General features: G+C 35.3%; 1 protein-coding gene and 1 long non-coding RNA gene across 5 annotated transcripts in view; one reads left to right on the plus strand and one right to left on the minus strand.

Moving 5' to 3' along the window:
- The window catches only part of LOC149775638 (uncharacterized), an 82,745-nt gene that overhangs the window by 46,648 nt on the left and 10,002 nt on the right, over nucleotides 1-26,095 (plus strand). For 2 of the 4 annotated variants that reach the window (XM_089943962.1, XM_089943960.1), the window contains exons 2-6: nucleotides 280-527; nucleotides 6,716-6,817; nucleotides 11,943-12,121; nucleotides 15,032-15,052; nucleotides 25,154-26,068. In XM_089943962.1, the coding sequence (XP_089800088.1) occupies nucleotides 280-527; nucleotides 6,716-6,817; nucleotides 11,943-12,121; nucleotides 15,032-15,052; nucleotides 25,154-26,068 (1,465 nt within the window). The remainder of the gene's footprint in view (nucleotides 1-279; nucleotides 528-6,715; nucleotides 6,818-11,942; nucleotides 12,122-15,031; nucleotides 15,053-25,153; nucleotides 26,069-26,095) is intronic. The other 2 variants (XM_089943961.1, XM_089943963.1) reach the window with 2 other exon arrangements.
- LOC149775639 (uncharacterized) lies at nucleotides 9,669-25,585 on the minus strand. The gene is made up of 3 exons (XR_016416564.1): nucleotides 25,458-25,585; nucleotides 11,531-11,660; nucleotides 9,669-10,414 (listed from the first exon to the last, which is right to left on the minus strand). It is a non-coding gene; the product is annotated as an uncharacterized LOC149775639 (long non-coding RNA).

The following is a 26,095-nucleotide window of genomic DNA, read 5'->3' on the forward strand; positions in this document are numbered from 1 at the left end:
GTGAGGAACATATGCTCTACTGAAATTACTTGTCAAACTTATTTAAACACCTAAATTACGGCTCTTACAGTATCGGACGAGTGAATGCTAGAATAAATACTCACACAAATGAGTTTGGCTTGATTTAGTAATATATTGGTTATATAAAATAATATCCCTAGTAACAGAGACCTGAAACATATCCTTTATACTCGTAGCATTCTCAAAATGTACAAATTTTGAAAGTGAACCAACATTATAAAACGTATTATATTTAACTATTATCGCTTTTATTTTCAGTTGCTTGCTAGATATATCGACCTATTCTCTGTTGGGAGTTTTGCTCCTGTCATACACTGTGACATGTACACCAGACGCTCAAATTGTGTATGAAGGGAACGTATACATTGATATTATTTTATCTGCCTTCTCCAATGACAACGGTACATGCGGAACGGTTGAAACACAATCTGTAAAACGGTTGGAAGCTGTTAGGTGGGCAATAAAAAACCTCAATGGGCAGTCTTATCTGCCGGGAGTAGTCATAGGTACGTATATAAGACGATGGCTGAGATGTGTTTGTGTATATATATATATATATATATATATATATATATATATATATATATATGTGTGTGTGTGTGTGTGTGTGTGCATTTGTATTTGGTGCAAATAGGGGTTATTCATGAGAATATACATCTTCATGCTGAGGACACGTCTCCAATTGAGTACGTGCTTGTTTGGAAAAAGTATCAAGACTTGCTTCTACTAACAAATTAAGCCTACAAGAATGTAAAAACATAATTTTGAAAAAAGTTCCATTTTGACGAACTTTGGTGCTTCTCACGTGATTTTGGAGTGTCTCTTTCCCCCAAAAGCTAGCTATTCGCACGTCCATAACTATGTCCTTTTTGCCCAGTGTAAAATTTGTAAACAGATCTGTGCTATAAAACTTTAGGTCTTCAATAATTGTTATCACCCTTAAGATCCAATCATCAAGTACCAGTTGCTTAGCTAAACTTGAAAAAACGTTGTGGCATATCACGGTTGCTGTGTCTTGTTTCATATTCTAGACATGTTTTCCTTAAGGGACAATGGTTTCGATCTGACATTCAATATGGTCGCTTCATCAGCCTTGCTTGAAATTTCTTTATCAGTACTTCTCATACATGGCATTTTCACTAGAAGACTTATGATGCCAGGCTAGCCTTAAATGAAATTGGTGTCAAAATATGGAAGCCACTTGAAAATCTCATTATCGTTACTTATGCTGAACATATGGTGATATAAACTTAGGGATTTCCCTTAAAGGCTTCTTATCATGTTAATTATAACTTAGTTGTGAATGAAAATAGTGCTGGTCCTAAAATATGGCCACCATTAAATAACGCAACAAGAAAATAATGAAGACAACAAGCTTTGTAAAATTTAACAAATAATTTATTTCCCTAGAAAAACAAGGTAAAAATGAGAAAAAGAACTTACGGATTTTACAAATTAAATCCAAAACTGATCCAAGAATAATCCAAGAATTAGAAAATAGACGTCCTTATAATAAAAAGTCCTAATGAAACTGAGTTCGAATCCAGATGAAATCCAAAATGGAAGGCGATAACATATGATGTGTCGTACTGACGTGTCAAAAGTTCTTTGCTGAATCACAGAAAATAATATTCCAGTGTTTGACTTCTGGTTTACATTTCGATAACTGTTTTTATCCAAGAATTAATTTAGAGCACATGTATTTTCGGAAAAATGAATCTCTTGGAATCCAAATAATTTGAAGAAAAAATAAAAATTCAACTCAAACTGGCCACAACAAAACACCTTTAAGTATCAATGGTTTAAAGCCCGACTGCCCAAATTGTCTATATAAAACAGTTATACACTAATTTTAGACGCAAAACAGATTCCCGTATGAAGGTCACATGATCATATTTCTAGAACAAGTTAGAAACTTTTTGCATGCCTAACATCACGTTTCCCCAGTATTTCCTTGACTAAAACTAATGATTTTTACTCTGGAAAAGAATTAAAACAAAATTTGAAAAGTTGTTTACAAGAACCCTATACTGGTTCTGAATCAAGGTCAGGAGCTAGGTCAATATTAGATACAATGTCTCTATAAAGTCGCTAACGTCAACAAAAATAACTCTGAAGTCTGTTCAGGACAACTTTACAATAGCATGTAATGAAACAAAAAAAATCAAAACAAACAAACAAATAAATTAAATCAAACATAGATTAAATCAAATGTGCATAACAATCCTACTAAAAGGATTGTCATATCAAGATATGGTTTTCATAAAAAAAACTTCTTTTGCTCTCCATGGAAGTCACGAACCTTGAAAATCGATTACACACAGCATGTACGGCAGCAGCTACAAATACTCATGCAAGTAATAAGGAAACACAAATTATATAACAGAATTAGATTTTAAGCACTGTTTACCAATATTATTAAATCGCACAAGAAGGATCCGTGAATAAATAAATCAGTGCTTTAGTGGAATATAAAAATCACTCAGGTTTGCGCTAATACGTAATTTCGAAGATCATGGAACTAACGGTGTACAGAAACGTTCTCAATAATTAAATGGAAATGATAGGATCTTGAATCAAGATCTCCATGTGAGAACGTTTCTTATTCTGTGCAGTTTCTCTGAGTATCATTATTAAATGTCAGAACGCGCCATCAACTATTACAAACAATGGGCATATTTTACTTCTTTAAATTGCAATCCTTTCTGAATTACGACATGAAGATTCAAATGTCTTTAATAATATGATTTGTATCGGAAGAGACATGTGCTCGATAACCTGATTATTAACGGCTTCCTTAAAAACATATTATTGACATACATGATGTGAACTAATAACCAGCACACATATATTTTATTTCTGTTTCTTTGCGAAATATTTGCACCTTTACAATCAAAATTGTTTGCTATAAATAATGAAAATACAGCACTGTTACAAATCTAAGTGAACAAATTAAATGTGCCGCTGCCTACACGGTAGCATAAGGAATCAAAATGTAATAGTTCTTACGCCGGTAAACAAAGCCAGTCTAGACAATAAATATTTACGTTCATTTAACACTCATCGTATACAAGAACTACTCTTCTAAAAGTAGTTAATGACATTCTCTCTGCGTTGGATAGCGGAAAGATTACAGTCCTCACCCTCTTTGATTTGTCTGCAGCATTTGACACAATAGACCATGATATATTACTCCAGAGTCTCCAGCACATATTTGGCATTCATGATACAGCCTTACTGTGGTTCAAGTCCTACTTGGTCAACAGGACGCCAAATTGTATCTGCAAATGGAATACACTCCAGCCCAGTTGATCTATGCTGTGGTGTTCCACAGGGGTCTGTTCTTGGACCTGTTGTCTTCATTCTGTACACTCAGTCGCTCTCAAGTGTCATAGATCATCATCTAATGTCTCACCAATTGTACGCTGATGACACCCAAATATGCAAATCTAGCCACCCAACTGAAGTTGATGCTACCTTCCAAGGTGTAGAGAGGTGTATTACTGATTTGAAATCATGGATGACATGTAACAAGCTGCAGATGAATGATGATAAAACTGAGGCCATTCTGATCACAACACAAAGACTTTCTCATTCACATCCTTTACCTCAAACAATAAATATCAGCAACACCAACATTAAATTCACACAATCAGTACAAAACCTAGGTGTTACTCTGGACAGTACTCTCACATTGCACCAACATGTCATGAACATATGCAAGGCTGCATATCTTGAGCTGAGACGCATCAGCTCAATTCGCAAATATCTTTCAGTTGATGCCACTAAAACACTTGTGTGTTCATTAGTCCTTTCAAGACTGGACTATTGTAACTCAATTATGTCTGGTTCATCTCAATATCTACTCCAGAAATTTCAAAAAGTTCAAAACACAGCTGCTCGGATCATACTTAGAGTACCACGATCAGAACACACCTCCCCGCTGCTCTGTACTCTACACTGGCTATCCATTAGATCCAGAATCAAACACAAAATTTGTTCTCTGTGCTACGTTTCACTGTCGGACTCTAGTCCAACATACCTATCCGTTCTCACCCATGTGTACACACCAGCAAGATACTTACGCTCGTCCTCTGACAATCGTATACTCATTATTCCCACTATGAAAACAAAGTCATATGGACAGCGTTCTTTTGCATACCAGGGCCCAGCAACGTGGAATGAATTGCCCACTGAACTTAGATACAAAGACAGTGATCACATTCAAGAGGGCTCTCAAAACTCACTTATTTCGACTGCAAGAACAAACTTAAAGATCTAATAATGTTTCCTACCTGAAATATTCTCAGCATGTTTTTTTTAGTTTTTAATGTTTTTTCTAATTTCACGGTGTTTGTTTTTGTAATAATATTATTATGTGTTTTTTATCTTATAGGTGTTGTCTAATTTGTAAAGTGCTTAGAGCTTCTAAAGATTAGGCGCTATACAAAGTCCTCATTATTATTATTATACTGATATATACAGAAAAACGTATGAAATCTTCTATCGTGTCTCCACCCATACCCCAGCATTACAAACAGGTAAAAATCCAATACATTTTGCTTCATGTACTTGCTACTTATTTCATTAAAATTATAAGGAAGAAGATGTTTATGTTGTGATTCACTGCATGGTTGCTCTGGCACTATTTGTACCATAATATTATTGATTATATCAATTCCGTTTGTATGAACAAATTATAATACATATTCTGTGTAAAGGTAGACGACGTTAGTTCATATTTAATGATATTGGAAGAATACTACAGTACATTTTGATGTACTAGATACAGTACAGATACAGAATATCTTAACATGCTTCTACTGAGACAAGGTTATGATACTTACTGGAAAGACAATCCTATACGGGTTCCTGCTGCAAAATGCTAAGTCATTAATATGTATTATTATATACACATTTGCTTTCTCCATTAACTTTACATTGTCAGACTTGTGCAGTGTTCTTCCATATCTGTCATACTGCACGACAAACGTGTCTAAAATGGTATAGTATATGAGCAACTACTTTGCAAACAAACATAATACGCTCATTTAGTACAGGCTTTATCTTTTGATTTATTAGATTTGTTTGTAGATGAACTAAGCAAGCTGTTTCATCCATTTTAAAGTAGAGATGATGAAAGCTAAATTTTTAATGATGTCTTTTGGTCGACTGCTAAAGGGGTAATAACCACATGTTCAAAGTATCTTCCTTTGCGTATGGGACGTAGGTTTGTATGCTATATCTTTGAAATTATTCGACTGTAGTTTTGATACTATTAAACTTTTTGATAGCATAGTTAAACCAGTGGTGTCCTATGTTTCAGAAATATGGGGCTCTAAATATTCAATCCAACCTGAATAAACGCAATAATAATGATAGCTTGAGATATCATAACTTATGTAATGCCTTCGTATTTTATGTATACATGAGTTTGAACTAATAGGCCCCCACCTTGCAATATGAAGATGCTACTAACAGTAGATACATTACCAAAGGAATGTATAATCATAATGTGATCATCTTTTGATTCTTGTAAGGGTCAGTGATCTATCTAAGATTTAAAAAAAAACACTGGCTGATCGCACTAACCATCTGATTCTAAATTGTTCATGTAGGGCCTCATACGTGTCTTCTTCATTTTAGATATTTCATTGTCCACAGTGTCCGTGTATTTTTGTCAATAGCTATATGTGTCGTTAGTTTGCATGACAGTTCAGATTATTTGTATAAATAATGTCCTAATTGTACATAATGTATCAGTGTCAACAGTCTCCATAATGTTGTCAACTATTGTGTGCCTCCTTACGGCTTATCAATAGTGCATTTTATTTGTAATTATATTGCTGTCTATGATATCACATTCTCGACAGTCTTCACGTTGGTGTCAATGGTTACTTGTGTCCTTAGTTATAATTGATAGTTCATTATAATATTTTAAAGACATCTTCCTTGTTCGTGATGTACCGTTGTCCACAGTTATCATGTTTTTGAAAACTATTTTGTGCATCTTTCGTTTAAGGTACAGTACATGCCACCAGTGTAAACAAATCAAGTCGCATTAAGTAGCATGTTGTATATGTTAATAAATATTACGAAACAATAATGCAGTTAAAAAGAACAACTCAGTGATAATGAATAAAGTTAAGATTTTGTGGAATATCTTTGGGACATACAGAATTATTTTTAGTGTCAACCAACGAACTCTACAATAGCACAATAGATGTGTTTCGTACATGAGGATATTTACGAATTCCGTCATGAGCTTCTATCTAAATACATTAATGGACTGTACGGAATCACCAGATTGTCAGCTTGCTATATGAAATAACAATTAACGACTGATGTATTACATATGGATGGGTCATTTTATTAGAGAAAGGTTTAACGATTTATCTTAGATAAAGAAAAGCAAATACAAAACCAGAAAAGAAAGAAGATTAAAACAACATACAAACATAATTAGCTCTGAGTGCACTAACCCTAAGAATCTGACCCGTTTATGCAGGGTCTTGTAATGTTTGTTTTCATTTTCTTGTTGCACGATAATGCACATTGTTCTTGCCATATTCAATTCTTTCTCTTTAAACAACTCTTAGCAATCTTTATCTTAAATAAAAGTGATTTACTACACAGCAGAGGCAGCATTTGTGTTGTGACATGGAAGTGTTGATTTTTATGATTCCATTGCCAGGTTTACGGGCTCATTATACCTGCAGATCTACGGAAAACGCTGCTGTAGTTGCTACACGTATAGCCAATGAATTATACCTGAATAGCTCAAGAGGAAGTTTCGGTAGGTATGACGTGTTTTGGTAAATTGTTGAATACTGGTCCCAAATGTTTATAGATAGCATATCCTTTATAGACATGACCAATGTACGGTGACAAGACATATTTAGCTCCTGACACATTTCCAATATATTTATATTCTATTTGGAAGATGATGCTAAAACTATGCGCATACAAAGAATTTGCTTGCAAAGACACAAACGTGCACTGCACGAACTATATTTTTAACACTGTCCGGTCAGAATACGAATCGTCGTCTCTGTAAAATCGTTCGATCATGAAATTATAACCAAGAACTTATTTGGAATGTTGTGTCCTTTCTTTAGATAGCCATGACGGATAGATTTGACATCGGGCTGATTGTCAATCACATTTTTTTCATGCTGTACTTTGACTAACCAAGACAGTTGTAGCCCATAGTTGTGTTAACTAAAGCAATACAATATCATAAACTGAGATGAATGGGAATAAAAGTAAGAGGAAAAAAATTAAAGTAACAAAATCAGATATATAGATACTAAGTCAAGATGAATAAAATCGAATATTTACATAACTGTACGAAATATTTTATCACAATATTCTTTGTTGTTAGATAATATCAGCAGTCGCTAGATAATATCAATGAAGTTCAACGCGGGAAGAAAACTGATTCTTGTTTTATTTATCAACCCATAATTAAATGATGAGGCCATAATGAGGCAAAAGCTGACACTTTTTAAAATGTTAACATTTGAATTTCTTTACCATGTGCAACATTTTGCTAATTAAATTCAAGAATGTAGTTTTCATGGCATTTGATATTCGATGAGGTTGAAAAACAACTTAATGTTTTGGTCAATCACCATGTGCCACAATAAACAAATATTATGTAAGGAAAAGTTTAGTTGTAACCGGAGTTATTTATTGAAAACAAATGAAATTGTTTGTGTACGAAAATAATTTTGTCCCATTTGCTGAGTTTCTAGACGGAGAGGTCTAGAATGAGGCCGCATTAGAGACTGGTGAAAATAACATAACATGATAAGGTTACTGCAATGTAACCAATACCAAAATCTGGTGATAAATTATGTCCTAAGACCCTTTAAAAATATAATTAACAATATGAAGTTGATTCGAACTACGTGTATAATACATTTAAAAACGGACACACTGTCTGGGGATACAAGACAGACAATAGTTCATATTGTAGAATACGTTGAAAATTGAAAAATGGGCACGAGATACGGAGATACACGGCAGACAACAATTGAATTGTTAGACCAACAGCACGCATTATATGGGATACAAGATAGACGACTTTTCATATTGTTAGTCCAACACCAATGATTATAGAAGCTATTATAAAACCATTTTCTTAAACACAGCTGTTTCATCCTTGTAACAAAATGTAATTTGTCTGTTTATTTTAATTGATTTCTTTCAATATATTATCTGCAGCATTATCTCCATCTTAACTGGTATAATTTCGATACCTTCCAACCATCTGGCAATGTAGAGCATTGTTGGCATCTTATTCTTTTCTATTCTCTAAAGTATTTCTTCATTTTGTTTTTACTGTAGATGGATGCTCTCCACTTTGAATTCTTCCATTTTATTCGTTAATAATGGTCTCTGCTTCTCTTTCCTTTTCCTGACATGACTCTCATTTGTATAGTCTACATCTCTGCTTGATGGTTGTTTCTTAAATTCAGTGGGCTCCAAAAGATATTTAGACTTCACATCTTGCCCGGTAGGTGATACCCATTTATTGTCTTCTTTTCTCAAGCGAAGTGATACCACGAAATCCGTTCCAATCAGGACTGCACTAGTGGCAGGTGCAAGCAATTACATAATCATGATTTGAACTATATTATAAGCAGACCGTTCATAATAAAGCGTCATGGTTGTGCTTTAAGATTGCTTATCTTCAGGCTGAAATGTAAAGTCTTTAATTCTACCAGAGTTCCGTGAATCTTCCTTGTAAAATACCTACAATGAAAATTTGTATAGTATTATCTCGTATTTCTGATGTATACATAACATTGCCATACTCATAAAATAGATTTTCACATGCTTTCATTTAAAAATGTAACCAACTCCTGTCATTTATCGTTCTGAAAAGCATAATATTGACGACATGATCAAGGCGCGCTATGTCGACTTAGACTTACTTATGTAAACGCTAAATTTCTAATATTTAATTAGCTCGTCATAAGCAAAGGTCATCTGGTAGATAATTAGAATTGATGCAAAAAAAGGCAATATGTCAGTTTCTATAGAAAATGGACAGTATAAACAGGAAGCTATTGCAAATGGAATATAAAAAGATGTTAAGGGTCAAAATTTGTATAGAGGTCGATCCTATACCTGACCATTTATTTCATATATTCCCCCAGTTTAAATTTGGATGCCGTAGCTCTTTCTTATGTTTCTCTTTGAATATTGTATGTATTATGTTATATATTATGTTATATACGTTTTTTTCTCCAATCCAAATTTCACTATTGTCTCTGTACGTATATATTAAAGCTCTTGTTCTTTTACCATCGCGGTGGTTCCAGTAACTTTGTAAGTATATTATTTTAAAAAATAGTCATTAAATCGGCACAAATACGTTATATATATATATATATATATATATATATATATATATATATATATATATATATATATATATATATATAGAATATATATATACATATATATATATAAACATATATATATACATACATATATATATATATAAACATATATATATACATATATATATATATAAACATATATATATATATATATATATATATATATATATATATATATATATATATATATATATATATATATATATATATATTCTTCCCCTCTGTGACCTTCATCAGTGCTTCAGTTAGGTGCACTGTATTCATAAAACAGTTGAGTTGACTATACGTGTAGGTTTTAGCAGCCTGAATACGCTCCATTAGATTGAGCGTTGTGTGTGACCAAATTTCAACCCACTCTTCTATCTTCATTAACAGAGATGAGTTGAGCTCCTCCCATATAGTATTCCTTATAAATTTCTGCCTAATACACTTTAATACCTTTTATAATACATATTTTGTCTTTGTAGGTTGTATTATTTATTTTTATACACTCTATTTTCTTTTCCCTACCTCTGTTTAGTTCTATCTTTTTGTAATGTCCTCTACCTAACAATGAGGCCTTTATACACAGCCGATGCCGCCATACATTGATGTGCGATGGAAGTATTCGGTTTTTCCCATCGAAAGCACTTCGCACGTGCGGCATAGGAAGAACCAGACTCACTGTTTCGAAATATTGTACAATATATATATATATATATATATATATATATATATATATATATATATATATATATATATATATATATAAATCACCCTCGGGTATAGTTGTACACAAAAAAGAAAACCCGAGTATATGTGTTTAATAAATAAACGGATTTATACAAGTCCGCAACATACTGATTAAAGTGAAAAGATACAAACCACTATGAATATTTTAAGCATTCAATTAACTGTTTTAGAGAAAAAAAAGTTTACAACAGGGACAGGACTGGATCAAAAAACTCTCCCGACATGCTTTAGAACTGATAGAGCTGAACCTGAAATAGACAAAAAATATTGAGACATTCAAAACTAAATTGGACACGGTAATTGCCACTATCTTGCAGTGGGTGTTAAAGTAGACAAATTATAAAAGGAATCGGAAAACAACAAAAAATAGTTTGGAAAGAAAACTAGTATAAAGCCTGTGTTCATATTATTTTACGTTCGTCGCATAATACCAAGTCCGAAGAAACAGGATCGTATGAATTAGATGTGAATTTATTTGATTTGGTATCATATATAGAAATGTGTATTCACGCAGTGAACGTAACATTGTTTACACAAACAAGTTAGCTATGTTATGCTTTTTAAGTCTGACACTTCACCCCATGCAGTAAAGAATAACGAATTTTGTTCGCATGATGGGGTTATACGCCAAGCTGAAACAAATTACAAATAAATGCTGGTGCACATCAATATATAATTCAAATCAAACGTTAGGCATACACAAGTTTCTCTCACTTGAATATTGCTACATTTCCAGCATAACAAACTGCAATGTACGATATTTACATATATATATATATATATATATATATATATATATATCAGAAACGATACCACAAGAATTTAAGTATCAGTGTATGTTTGATTGTACAAAAGTACTGCTCTTTAATCACGCATTTTAGAGAAAATGCATGTTATTTGGTTGTACTTACGGCAAGGAACAAAAATAAACTGAAAACAGTTTTGATTAAAATCATGTTATTCCTTATAAAATCTCTCTCATAAATAAAATAATAGCACTCCTATTAGATACAAGGTGTTTTCATGTCCGTGAGGCAACGTGTTTATGTTTTCAAGCTAGCAATGTTTGCCCTCATCAAGAAACTTTTCATTTCTCAAAATTACATGATCTAAGTCAATGAATTTCTTGGTAATTACGTTTGTCCTTAAACACATAATATCGCTGCATTTCGAATTTTAGATTCTTTTTTTATCATATATTTTTATTCCTTTGCAAACCTCATGTTCGTCCTTGTCTGTTGTAAACGAAGAGAATTTTGACCATAACTCTCTAATTGGGGTAATATTCAACTGATCCTTAAAATATTCAGGAACATTTTTATGCACTTGTAGTGAACCAAATACGTTAGGCTTTGAATAGTTACTGGTATCATTGATCTTAATGCTATCCTTTGACATTTTCCTGTCTCTTCAAAAGATGCACACTGAATCTGTGTCAGGTATAAGCAGTCTCATTATCGCAAGGATAATAAACCAACCATGTCATGATGATACCTATAAAAAAAATCATTATTATTATTATAACGATAAAATTGTTTAGTATCTTGCAATGCAATACTTTCATAATTTTGGAATATGTTCGCCTCTTTTTTCCACTAAGTATCCCTGGAATACCACCATGAACATTAAAAACCAAAATATGTAAATGCTAGCGAAATTGTTTAGATTTTATTATTTTTACGGCAGCTTTTACTCTGTATATTATTTGCCGCAATTGCATTTACCACTATTCTTGCTTTATTCCAAAACTAAAACACAACAATCTACATATTGTAGGAATACTAGGCCCAGAATTTAGTTCCGAGGCGCATGTCATTTCAACTCTCCTTGGAGCGCTTCCAGATCAGCATCGCCTTCCAATGATTGGATATTCCACTACTGCAGCGTCATTATCGGATAGAGGCTTATATAAAAACTTCTTCCGTGTTATTCCACCGGATAACATACAGATAAATGTAAGTATAGGTGAGCAGGAGGCATGTAATTGTATTCTTCTGTTTTTAGTTGATTTTAAGTGTTCATGAAAATAGCATAATGAAAACTTTTATATTTGCAAATAGTAGCATCTGCACTGGGAGCTATAGATATTATCAACTCATGACAGTGACTGGTGTAAAGTGAAAATGTTTGCATACCTCTATGTTACTTTCATGTAATGTGGCTAAAAAATATTTTGATTTGGTACTTGTGGAAATTTTAACTCTTCTAAAAATACAACCAAAATGACTGCTCCAAAATGTAAAAAAAATTTATTGGTTCCTTATTTTACAATTTACCTTTGAGGTCCTAGAAATGAAAATGACCAAGAGAGTTAGCAGTCATTTGATAATTGCACATTTGAAATAAGGCCTAGCTGTAATGCAACACTGGAATTGTTGATATGCCTTTTGTGGCCTGTGTCGTAATGTTGTAGCAGTTTTTTTGTTAAATCACAACAATACAATCCAAGAACATATCCTTATTTGAAATTTAGCTATAAGTAAAAGTCTCTTTTTCCAAGAATGATATTTTTGATTTTGAGCACATTGTTTTTCAAGAGAAGAATTACTTGAAATAAATAATTGAATAAATAAATTATAGCCCAAATAAAATAATGGACACCACAATAGTATAACTGATTTTGTTCAGATCTGTAATAACGGATGGATGATTTCTAGATAACCAAGATAATATAGTCCTCTACTTGACTTCAGGTCAGAATTATCATTTTCTAAAAACAACTAGTACGTAATGGAGGAACATTTTAATTCTGAAGATTACAAATGTTTGCAAGATTAAATCTTAGTTATAATTAGAAGGTATGTTACTACAATTATAATAAAGAAGATGGAAAACACAATATTATTGACGCAGACCGAGAGAAATATGTTTACTTCTTTTATTTTCAATCCTAATATTGAACCCACACTCATGAAGAAAATAATGGGAATGTATTAATCGTTTACAGAATTGTTTTTTAGAAAAAATCAATGATTCGGGTCATGTAGAAAATTAACCTGATTTTGGACACGGTCCAAAACACAATTACCCATATCATGTAATGAATATTTAAAAAAATAAAACATTGCAAATATGCAAAAAATAATATATACAATGTATTTTAAATAGAAAGTATAAGCAGTGATGAGAATATCTAACCCTATACAAAATATGAAACTGTAGATTGCCACCTGATCATTTCGTTTTGCAATTCTAGCTTGTCTCTGGTTTTTGCAGTGTCTTCATCTCTTTTCCGTTAACCTATTTAAAACTGGCAATAACGTTAAATTTGAAACAGTTCTTGAAATTCTTCCAGCTTGTTATAGTATGGACTGCAAGAATTCTTTACACACATTGGTGTAGGCAATGAGAATACCACCTGCAGATCAGAAGTTTATTTCTTATTCACAATAGTAAAGTGTACCTGTCCTAAAATAAAGCATTATGAAGAATTCTTTATTATAACATTTATGGAAAGATAGTGAGGGTTTATGTCAAAATGGCATAATTTGAAACTGACTGACTTTCAAACAGCAAAACATCCCTTCAAAATGTCCTTAATTTAAGAGAGAGTATAAAATGTTAGGTTTATACTGAACAAATTAATGACATTTTAAATGACGCTTAAGCACATTTTAACTTCCAAGAAGCAGTGATTGAAACGGCAATGATAATGTAAATACACATCAATTGAATTGTGTATTACAAAACGATTTCGCAAATATAGAGACTGAAAAGGTCCATAAGATAAATCGAGACAGAAAATAAAATAATGAATTGTCCTCGGTCCAACATTGTCTTAAAATTTATTTTCTCTTCAAATTTATTAATGCGAATATGAAAATAAAAACAAATAATGATAATAAGAACTGCAAGACATTAGATACTAGACTTTAAAACTGAACGACTACAACATGTTATGACATTTAATAGATTGTTGCTAACAGTGTCTTTGACAAAAAACGAAATACAGCTAGGTATCACTAATTACAAATAAAGTAAAGATCAAATCTAGCTACTGCATCAAACACTGTACCGAATGTGTTTATTGCATGGTTTACGAATGCCACAACGTTCTGATAATAACAGATAATATAATTTCATTCTTCAAGGTTTACAACTACATTGGAAAAAAGCCTATGGAGTGATAATATGCCAGACAACATTATTAATGGGAGACTATATAAATACAGTTGTATACCGTTGCTTCTGATGTAATGACTAATTTAGTAAAGGAAAAATATATATGTGACCCAGATGCGTGTTTGTCATGAGCGAGCGCATAAGTGAGTGAGTAATCGATCAGAGCACAATGCGCATGAAGGGGACAATACCGTCGAGCGACATGCATTTAATAAATGTCCTAGGCGCTCGTCGTATTGTCTCTGGACTAAGACACCCTTTTCATTGTGTCTACACCTATTATGGCGAATGCAATTCGCGAGAATTGCGGTATATGAATGTTATGGGTCTTCGTGTCTGTTTTTTTTTCTTCTTCTGTTTTTCTTATGTCTTTTATCGCTAAATAAACCCCACAACCGAGGATGTTGTGTTCGTTTCTCCTGTACAACGCCCGTTTCACAATGGCGCCCACCGTGCAGATATGAAAAGATGGACGATGGCGGATAAACAATAAAATCACAATTAAACCAGACCGAACTATCTATATCAATGTAGACTGAAGAGTGCAAGTTAAGAGGTGGAAGTTAACGCTTTTCTTGATTTAGTGTTTCTTCCAACCGGAACAGAAAACGGAAGTGCGCAGACACTTTTTATTTCATAGTGTTTCTCGTGAGGATGTCATTATCTTCACAGTTAATGAAAATTAACAATTGTATATATAGAACTTAGTGTTATGTGTTCTTAGTTAAGATTATATATTTTAGGGAGGAAGGATTCTTGATACTGTAAGTTTAATTTTTCATTTATTCTCGACTCTTTTAATATCGATAGTCATTTTATTTTAACTCATTAGTTTCGCTAATCGGTACGTTACAGTTCTTTTTTGTTTCTCCGACTTGCAGCATGGCTTAACCTGCATATCACGCGCGGCATAGAAATCACTGAGTCAAGTCCAGATTACGGGCTGCTCTGTTAGTGTTTAAATTTATATCGACATATTGCCATTAGCAATTTCAAAGACTTGTTTCTTACTAGAAATATTTCTGCATTAATTTAATAAACATTCCAATGACATCTAATATATTTCTTATGTATGTAACCTAAGTCTTTGTATTGTTCAAATATATGTTTTGTGTTATAAACCATTGCTTATTTGATGTGAAAGCTTACGTCTAATATTTTTGAGGCGTTCTAGAACTTTCTCAAGCAAGCACTTTAGAAATTTTGGTATATTTGTGTACCTAAATTAAGTCATTTTGCACTAATATTGTTATCAATCTTCACACACACACACACACACACACACAAAATACCCCATTATTGGTTTTTCAGAACTGTTAAATAGTGGCTGATTTTTTTCTCTCACTAAGATGTGGTTGTACGACAAATCGTTGTTGTACAATAAATACAACAAGCCATTGAACAATTCGTTTACCGTGGTTTATCTTCCGGCTATTATGATTCAGACGCTCAGACGGTCTCTACGAGGCAGGGCGAGACATACCATCTTAGCATTAGGCGACAAAGCATCCATTGAAGTCATATTGAGGCCCCTGGATACTGCCGTTAGAGATATGTCAACTCAAGGCATGATCATGCAAGAATTTGTCAACTCTTTCCAAAGAGAAGGGGAATCCGTTTCTACCTTCAGTTGTAGAGTGGAAACACTTCTACAAACCGCGATCGATGCGGGCCACATCAGAGAAGAGGATAAGGACGGCCTCCTCCGACCGAAGTATTGGTTTTCTCTGAGAAGTGATCTCCGGATGAGCCACACTTGCCATAAGTTTGACGCCATCACTAATTATGATGAGTTATTGCGAGAGATAAGGATGGTCGACCAGCAGCTGAACGTGCTGGCCCAATCCCTACTAAACAAGTATACCAAAAACCCATTGTAGACGGCGGACACAAGATACACGAGCTAGATAGAACTTTCCACTCAAGGATCCAACACACAGAGGAGAGATTGGATCGCAAATCAAAGCTCTTACTAAACAGCTGAATAACAGTCGTTACACCTCAGAGAACTGACGAAATTAACAGAGGGCATAGTAACGACAACAAACAGGGCCAAAGCGACGACACCAACAAACCAGGCCGTTACAGTAATAGTAGCCTGCACAACTACCAAGGAAATCGGGGAAACGGTAATCGAGGTAACAACAACCGATGGCGTGGCTATGGTTGAGGAGAACATCAATTAAAAAGAGTAACCGCATCTGTGGATGGCCATACGGGGGCAGATAACCATCCTAAACGCCGGAATACGCTATTTCAGCATTTGGTTGGTTTTTCCAACACTAGTATTGTTTACTTAAACAATGTACCGGTCACGGCCCTTATTGACAGTTGGTCCATGGTGACTACCGTATCAAATAGTTTTTTATTTATCACTTAGTGATAAACCAGTGCTTCACTCTCTCGAGTCACTGGATCTCAAAGTCACTATTGCTGATGATTCTATTCTCACTTACCTGGGATACATTGAGTATCCAATTTTAATGCTTTTTGTGTAATTTTGAATTTAGTGTCCCTATTTAAGTGGTACCAGATACAGAGTCCAACCGTACCTGTCCCGTATTTATAGGGACAAATGTAATTCGTTTGTGTAAGGATTGCATGCTTTATAATCCTCCTACGGAAAGAATTCCTGATGCATGGAAGATCATTATGGATAGCATTGAGTGTCGTTTACAGTCAAATCCACAAATACGCGTACTGTCAAAATTGCGCCGTATGAAACTATTACTATCAACGGTATTGCCAGTAATGTTGATGCTTATATAACATAAGCGATTACAGAGAACTTAGGAAACTCTGAACATTTTACAGTTTGTTCAAGAATAATCAGGGTTAATCAACGGGGCTCACATTCCAAAGGTCAATTCAAGCTTTGCAATATGTCTGCCAAGTGTGTGACAATAAGACCCAAATTTGATGAATGTCTCATAAGTGAAGTCAAAGTGTGTGACCGCATAGCTTCTGATTTGTATCCCAAGGAGGCAAGAAAATAGTCTACATTCTACTCCGGAAGATCTGAAGGTTAGAATCGACATGAAACATCTGACCCCAGAGCAACTGGATAGACTTAGACAAGTATTGAGCAAATGGGACTGCGTATTTTCGAAGTGGCCCACAGACTTGGGAAAGACTGACCTCAGCAAGCATAAGATAGTACTCAACGATGATAGACCTTTCAAACAACCATACAGAAGAATACCACCAGGATGTACGAGAAGGTGTGTCAGCATATTCGGGAAATGTTAATGCTGATGCAATAAGTAATATGATAGTCCTTACTCCTCTAATGTTGTTTTGGGTCAGAAACGAGATAACAGCACGCGTTTCTGCATTGACTACAGGACCTCAATGCAAAGACCCGGAAAGACGTCTACATGCTTTCGCGGTTTGATGATACCATCGATATATTGCGAGAGGCCAAATTCTTCTCCAAGCTGGACCTAAGATCAGGATATTGGCAAGTCGAGATGGAGGAAGAACACAAACAGTACACAACCTTCTCGGTAGGTCCACGCGGATTTTATGAGGCGAACCTCATGGATTTTGGTTTGTGCAACGATGAAGCTACATTTCAACGTCTTATGGAGAAATGCATTGGTGAAATGCACCTCAAGGAGTGCCTCATTTTCGTAGACGATATCCTCATTTTCTTTAAGATGTTCGATGAGCACATGGACCATTTATAGGCAACGTTCGCACGCTTACACCAACATGATCTTAAACTGAAACTCTCTAAATGTGAGTTGCTCACGTCTTCAGGCGTTTACCTGGGTCACTTTATATCTGAGGAGCGTATGAAGACTGACCCAGAGAAAACATCTGCTATTAAGACTTGGCGAACACCTAACAGCATTAAGGAACTGCGTCAATTTTTGGGGTTGGCGGCTTATTATTGCCGCTTTGTCGGGAACTTTTCACAGGTAGCACAACCATTAAATGCTTTATTAGAGGGTCGTGGAATGACCAAGGCGTCTCGAAAGAATACGTCCAAAAAGAAACAAGTAGGTCCTTGGACTTGGGGCACTGCCCAAGAATCCGCTAATAAGACTCTTGTGGACATGTTCACCTCCACCCCGATTTTAACCTTTGCCGACTATGCTAAACCATTTATCGTGCATACTGATGCTAGCAGTTCTGGTTTAAGCGCAGTCCTATATGAAGAGCAAGATTGTGTAAAAAAGGTCGTGGCTTATGCGAGTCATGGATTGAGACCAACTGAACGTCGTTATTCAGTCCATAAGCTCGAGTTTTTGTCGTTAAAATGGGCCGTGATGAATAAATTCCATGACTATCTCGTAGGTTTTTACTTCGAGGCGGTCACGGACAGCAACCCATAGACATACATAAATTTCGACGGCAAAGCTTGACGCTACAGGGCATAGATGGGTTGCAGCTCTAGCAAACTACGATTTTTCCTTCAGATATAGAGCTGGCAAAAATAACGTTGACGCTGACACCCTCTCGCGTTTGCTACAAATGTTTCCCGACGTGGTGGAATCCATTTGCCATGCAGCCACCGTCTCTGTTCCTTTGATTGGTGGTTTTTCGGATGGTTCGGCACCTCATTTGGCCGATGAGGAGATGCTCTCCTCTGAACGTTGTAACAACGTTAAGTGGGACAGGGAACAGTTGATCGATAAAACAATAGCAAAAGTTATTGACCTCAAGAGTAAGGGTTTTCAGCCCATGGAGGAGGATCTCCGGAGAGAAAATTCGTCTGTGCAGAATTTTCTCCCTGAATGGAACCGCTTTTTCAGCTGAAAACGGCGTTCTCTACAGAATCACTTCTCTTGATCGTCAGTTAAGCAGACAGCTTGTGATCCCAGAGTCATATCGGAGCCTGGCCCTGAAAGGTATCCATAACGATATGGCAAACATAAAACATTTTGGATAGCTAGGCAAAGGTTTTATTGGCCTGGTCCTGAGAAGACGTTACACGCAAGGTGGAGTCTTGCGAACTATGTATATGCAGAAAGACTCCAGTTAGGGCAATGGCTGAATTGACCCTAATTCACACCACTCGCCCTATGGAGCTCATCTGTATCGACTTTTTGTTACTAGAGCGGTCAAAGGGAGGGTTTGAGAGCATCTTGGTGATAACTGATCATTTCACCAGGTATGCTCAGGCTGTTCCTTGCCTCAACCAAATGACTCAGACTACCGCAAAAGCCCTTTATGAGCACTTTTATCGTCGATATTAAAGATTCCCGGAAAGGCTTCACAGTGATCAGGGACGTTATTTCGAGGGATGGGTTATAAAGGAGCTATGCAAATTAGCGAACATACAGAAGTCTTGCTACTCCCCATTTCACCCACAGGGAAATGGTGCCTACGAAGGCTTCAATGGAACACTCCTAAAAATGCTAGGGACATTAGAGGAAGAGCAAAACAAGATTGAAAGTTGTACATTGCTCCAATTGACCATGCATATAATGCTATTAAGCATGATTCCACTGGATTCTCGCCCCATTTTCTTATGCTTAGGTGGCACCCCCGGCTTTCGGCTGACACTTATCTGGGTACCACACCAGACTGTGGCGTGGATGCTGCAGAGTCTCACACGTACACGGAAAAAACTAAAAAAACCGCCTCCAATTCGCTTACACATCCGCGGTGAGGGAGTCGAGCACACGTCATGCTAAGAACAAGGTCCAGTATGATAAGAAGATCAGAAAGTCCAAACTTGAAGTAGGGGACCGAGTCTTAGTGCGCAATGTTGGACTAAAGGGGAAATAAAAATTAGTCGACAAGTTAACCAAGGATGTATATCAGGTGATGTTGATCCCCCATTTAGATATGCCAGTATACAAGATGAGAATGGTAGCAGGTCCGAAATCTGTACGCACATTGCATCGAAAATATGTTTTTCCCCTTTGACTATCTTCCTTGCGATCTAGCCCCAATGAAATCGGTTCGGAAGGTCCCGTGTGTACAAAACGTAACCCCTTCAGAGTCGAGCTCTGAATCTCTGAGTTCTGATTCAGACAGCGACAGGCATGTTATACCACACAAGCGACCCGGTTGTGTAGGGATGGAGATTGTTCGACCCCGTGAACACTCTACACGGACCGCCTCTGATAGGATATCTAGATCTATTGTCGATCCCCATATTAGCCAGCCTCTTGAAAGCGTAGCCTTTCAAAATAATGGGTCTAAGCAATATGAAATTAGCTTAAACGAACCAACAACTCATTTTCTACCCCCTCACGTGGCTCGCATGAGAGCACTCACCTCGGATACCCAAAGGTGTCTACCAAAAGGTCAGTTCAAAACCCGAACGTATTAGAGGGAGACCCAGAGCGTCAGCCCGTGAGATTAGTCCAGAGCCCACCAGCACCACAGGTGTCACGGGAAGACTCGGGCCAGCAACCGGTCTGGCGATCTACCAGAGACCGAAAACCACCCGACCGGCAAGGCCAGTGGGTATATTAGCAGACGATTTATTATGTGTGAGTTACTGAGACCTATCGCATCTTTCGGGCGTTCTTTATTTTTATTTAGTATGTAGGAGTGATTCTGAATATCCCATTTATTGTCAATCTAATAAAAAAGGTAAATATAAGGAGACATTTTAACATCATTATGTAAGTAACTGTAGTTTCGATTTCAGTGGTTTTATATATTTACTTTTCTTTGCCGGGCAGTTTAACTTATTGTAGTTCCGTTTGTTTTACTTGTCCTCCATGTTATGAACTAATCTTACTGCGGAATTATGGATACATGTGGTGGGTTGTAGTCTTCCGGGATGAATCGGGTGGGTTCAAATCACACTGGGGCTGACCTACGCTAGTACCACTACGGAAATAACAGAAAGAAAATATGTAGTGATAGAAAACCGCTCTTGTATGATTTTCATTTTTTAAAAGCTAAAGAGGATGATCCTTCAAATTTTTTGGTTGTTTTTAAATGTCATGTATTAATGTTTTTATTTATTTCTGAAGACACGATGTATAGTACTGATTGATTATTTGTTCCTGTACATTTCAAATTTTTATTATTTTTTTTTAATTATATTTTTGGGCTGCAGGCACAACTTTGTTAAATGTTAGGAGACATTTACACTTAGGGAGGAAGTATGTGACCTAGGTGCGTATTTGTCATGAGTGAGTGCGTGAGTGCGTGAGTGATCGATCAGTGCACGAGAGGCATGATGGGGACCATACCGTCGAGCGACATGAACTCGATAAACGCCCTAGGCGCTCGTCGTATCGTCTCTGGACTATCGACACCATTTTCATTGTGTCTACGTCTATCATGACGAATGCGATTCGCGAGAATTGTGGTATCTAAATGTTTAGGGTCTTCGTGTCTGGTAAGTTATCGTTTTTATATTATCGAGTTCCTATATATTGCAATACCGGCGTGTGGGTTGTGTATCGTGTTTATCTCGTTTGTAGTATCGTATATTAAGTATTTGTTCTGTTTCTTTGTAGGTTTCTTTTCCTGTTTTCATTTTGTCTTGTATCGTTGACGCTAAATAAACCTCAACGACCGAGGGCGTTGTGTTTGTTTCTTCTGTACAACGTTGGTTCACATATAGATATATATATTCTTTCTGTGTCACATCAAATATGGAAGAATTACAGATGTTGCATGTACTTGAACAAATATCATATCTGATTCGCGCAGAATGAGTTTAAAAGATCTAGATACTGCGTGATAAAACAAGAGAAATTGATCCTGAAAAGTATTTTAAAGTCGGCAGTAGAAAATGTTATATTTAACATTGGAATAATTACAACACCAGCAGGAAGAAACAATTTTACGGATAATGAACTATAAATCAACAACTTAATTCACAAGAAAAAAGGTGATGAGATGAGCGCAACCATCCTACACAAGATGACATCATAAATGAAGCTAGGACTAATTAATATGGTTAGAATTTATTTCACACCGATTAACATTAACCCTGATAATATTTAATCGCAACGAGAGAAACCAATAGTTTATAATAATTTCACTATTACGACTATATGACCACAAACTAAGTAACAGAGAGAATCGAAACCGGCCAACAGGTTTTGTAAAACTTAACAAAGAATTTCATTATCAAAGTCATAAATGAAATGTGATAGGAACTGACAGTATTATAATGTGAATCCAGACTAATCCTGAAAATTTCTATGAAAGCTCTAAATTAATGAAAAGTTCTGTACAAATTTCAAACCCAGAAATGTCCGCCAGGAAACGTGACGTTGTCAAGACGGCGGCGTCCAGAATTCCTTCATATAATTCACAATAATTCCAAAATATTATCATAGTACAAATAATGAACATTTTCTATTTCCAATGAACAGTCCAAACAAATGCGGTTTTCCTCTCGAATAATATCTGAGTACAACATAAAACACGTCTACAGACTTGTAAGAAGAACATAAGAAAGGAGGATAACTCCGACAATCAGAATGAATCTGACTGCTCACTTGACTCATTATATACATCTAATATTACGATTCTTATTTCACAATATGCCCAACGTGACAGATCGCATAACCTATTTTGCGTCTAACTTACCTATTCATGTGACATAGCCCAACCAATGCGAAGTTACTGAAGTATTCTTAAAACATCGAAACCCCATTAAAAGGTCTATGCATTTTTCTTGGGTCTAATCTAGTCAAGCATACTACTTGAAATTATGAGTGTAAAACCTGTATTTCATTGCATTTTAATGTTCACGCTAATTTAAAAAACTGATGGTTTTGACAACAAGCTAGGTTCAAGCACTTTCTAATTTCATAGCGGTAAATTAGACTTTTGTATAGATTTTTCTGATGCTAAAGAATAATCTTGAAACAGTCCTGTTGTCACCCCAAAATGTGCTTTTAAAAATCAGACAAATGCATTTTCATCACTCCAATCCATTACATTACATTGTTTAAAAATTTTTGGTTTCTTTGTATTCTCATTTGAAATTACTAACACGTATTAATACGCACATAGACCAAGCTTATACATTACGAGAGCTTAAATAATTATCGAATTGCCGTGACGAAGACTTATATTTTCGACTTTTGTTTGCTTTATTATATATATTTGTTATCATGTTGATTCTCTGCTTAAGATTCAAATATCAGAAACATATTATGATCTGTCAAGGTTATATTACCCGTATCACGACTCACTTCTTGTCATTTTTATGCCTTGTATATCATATACCCTTTGGACTTTACTTTTACTTTAATCTTGTATCAAATATTTATAGGCAGTGTTCTGTGCAACCCATTTGTATAACGTGATCTCTATGTTTGCTCACTCAGAGTATAATTGATAAATCTAAATTGACTTTTGCTTGATCCAAATTTGCAATATTACAACCTATTATTTTTCATAATTATGACTAAACCCTTTGTAATATCTGAGATTGTAATTATATTCACTATAATACTGGTTCAATTTAATGATATCTTTCAAGTTTCTACATCGTTTGTAGTGTGCATTTCTATGTTCCATCAAATCGGCAGCCTTTTGAATTTTCTCACCTCATCGAAACATTTAATATTTTCTTCCATTTATCCTACCTACAATTTTATACATGCATCTGACGCTTTTATTGTTAAATCGTTAATTATCTCGTTTATTTTGACTTTCTCTTAATCATTGACTAAATAAGCCTATTTTCTTCAAGAATATTGAGTGAATCTTTTTCAAAGTCATAATATTATCTTCCTGGAAATATTTGAACAAATATATGAATATTTATTGGAGTGATAGTGATAGGAATGTTATTGTATAAAATACTGCAACAATACATTTAAAGATGCAATAGTTCTTTATAATAGATGCCACAATATATGTCCTTCAGAACTAAAGTAACATAAGAAAGTTCCATGAATGTTGGAGAAAAAACTTTTATAAGTTCGATTTATATATTAAATGTTCTACCAAATATTTTGGCTACCGACGCCTTTCTTTTGAATACATGAATACAATTATATATATATATATATATATATATATATATATATATATATATATATATATATATATATATATATATATGAAAGCGTCTTGCACGTTGTTTATCTTTGTTTTCACTTTTCTGCCCACGTGTATCATGAAAAATCATCTATCACTGTCAAGATGTATTGGTGCTCACTGTCGTATTTTTTTATGTGTCTGTATGTCATCAGTATCTACTTGCTACTGATTCTAACATAAACAAGTCTGTATAAACATTTCTTAGTTAAGTGGCCTCCAAAATTTATTTGTTGATACATATGTCAGCAGCTTAACATTCATGCTCGTTGTACGTATGGTTCCCCATAAATATACTTTAAAGTTATTGCAGCATCTCAATGAGTTCGAATCCACGACCGAATCATGCCAAAGACTTACAAAAATGGTACCAACAGCTGCCTCGCTTGGCGCTCAGCATTAAGAGGTTAGTGTTAGGACTGGTCGGCCTGGTGTCAGGATAATGTGACTGGGTGGGACATCATGCTACATGTCTGCGGCATGCTGCCCCAGCGCTTTACATCACTATAAACTGCCACACTGCAGACATCGTAGCGATATGACTGAAACATTGTTAAAGTTACGTTAAAAATCCAAATCACATCACACCACATCAATGAGTTCTACTATTTCAAAGTTTACGGTATATAAAGAATTAGCATGTATACCTTTTGACATTTGCATTAAAGTAAGGGTGTCTATCACCAAATGTAAAGCATGTATATTGTCAAATTGGAATGATATAAAAGTATGGCTTGATAGAATTGGCTCAAATAATAAGATAATGGGGTACAATAAACTGAAGAAAAAATGTATTTGTTTGGAACAATAAAATCAAGTAATGGTCTTTGAAATTCTTTTTATTAAGTGTTGGTTGTAAAATATATGATTTAAATTTGTAGGCAATGGAACTGCTGATGATCGAGATGAACTGGACCTACTTTGCAATGATTTATGACGATGACATTTACGGACGTGAAGGGGTAATTGCTCTGGGTAGGATGTTACAAAAGCGAGGGATTTGCTTGACGGAAAAGATTCCAGTCGATACCCAACTCAGTCAACAAGAAACGATATCAAGACTTCAAGACGCGTTGATTTCACTTTTGAATCGATCATCTCCAACTATTGGAATTGTAGTATTTGGAGGGAAAAAGCTCGGCTCTAGTATTCTTTATGCTATAAATAAATCTCTGAATGACTTACCGACTCTACCAATCCTTATTCTCTCTGACGCAGCGATGGATGCAGGTGTGTTCTCTGTAAATTGGCCAACTGTTCTAGCAGGATCGTTTGCCCTCAATCCACCGAAAACAAAAATAGAAACTTTTGAAATTTACTGGGCTTCTTTATTTCAAAATCGGACGAAACTCACAGAAGCGTCAAAAGAAAACACGTTACTCTTGAATGTATCTGAACTATGGCTAAATGAGAAGTGCAAAGGTTCAGTTGAGATGACATGTGATCCATTATCATCGAACTTTTCGGATCCAATTTTGGTCTCTTCTCCATTTTTGGATTATGCTGTTCAGGCCACCATATTACTGGTAGATGCAATCAAGAGCGTGCATGTTGATAAGTGCGGACAAAATTCGTGTCCCTTATTTGTCAACGTTAAGCGAAGTGAAATAATCAATAAGATGGCATATAGTAAAGTTGTTCTTGATGACTTTCAATGGCTCAGAAAATATTTTAAGAGCAGTTCAGTGAGTTTCAACGGCTCTGTGGATGCTATCCTTCAGCAAGGACCTACCTCGTATGTAGTGTATAATTGTCAGGCATATACGAGTGTCAGTAGAGACGATTGCTTCAAAGAGGTGAGAATAATTCCTACTGTTTTCTAC

Source organism: Sinohyriopsis cumingii, chromosome 19 (genome assembly GCF_028554795.1).
Source record: "Sinohyriopsis cumingii isolate HCF-2022 chromosome 19, ASM2855479v2, whole genome shotgun sequence".
In the NCBI taxonomy this organism is placed as follows: domain Eukaryota; kingdom Metazoa; phylum Mollusca; class Bivalvia; order Unionida; family Unionidae; genus Sinohyriopsis; species Sinohyriopsis cumingii.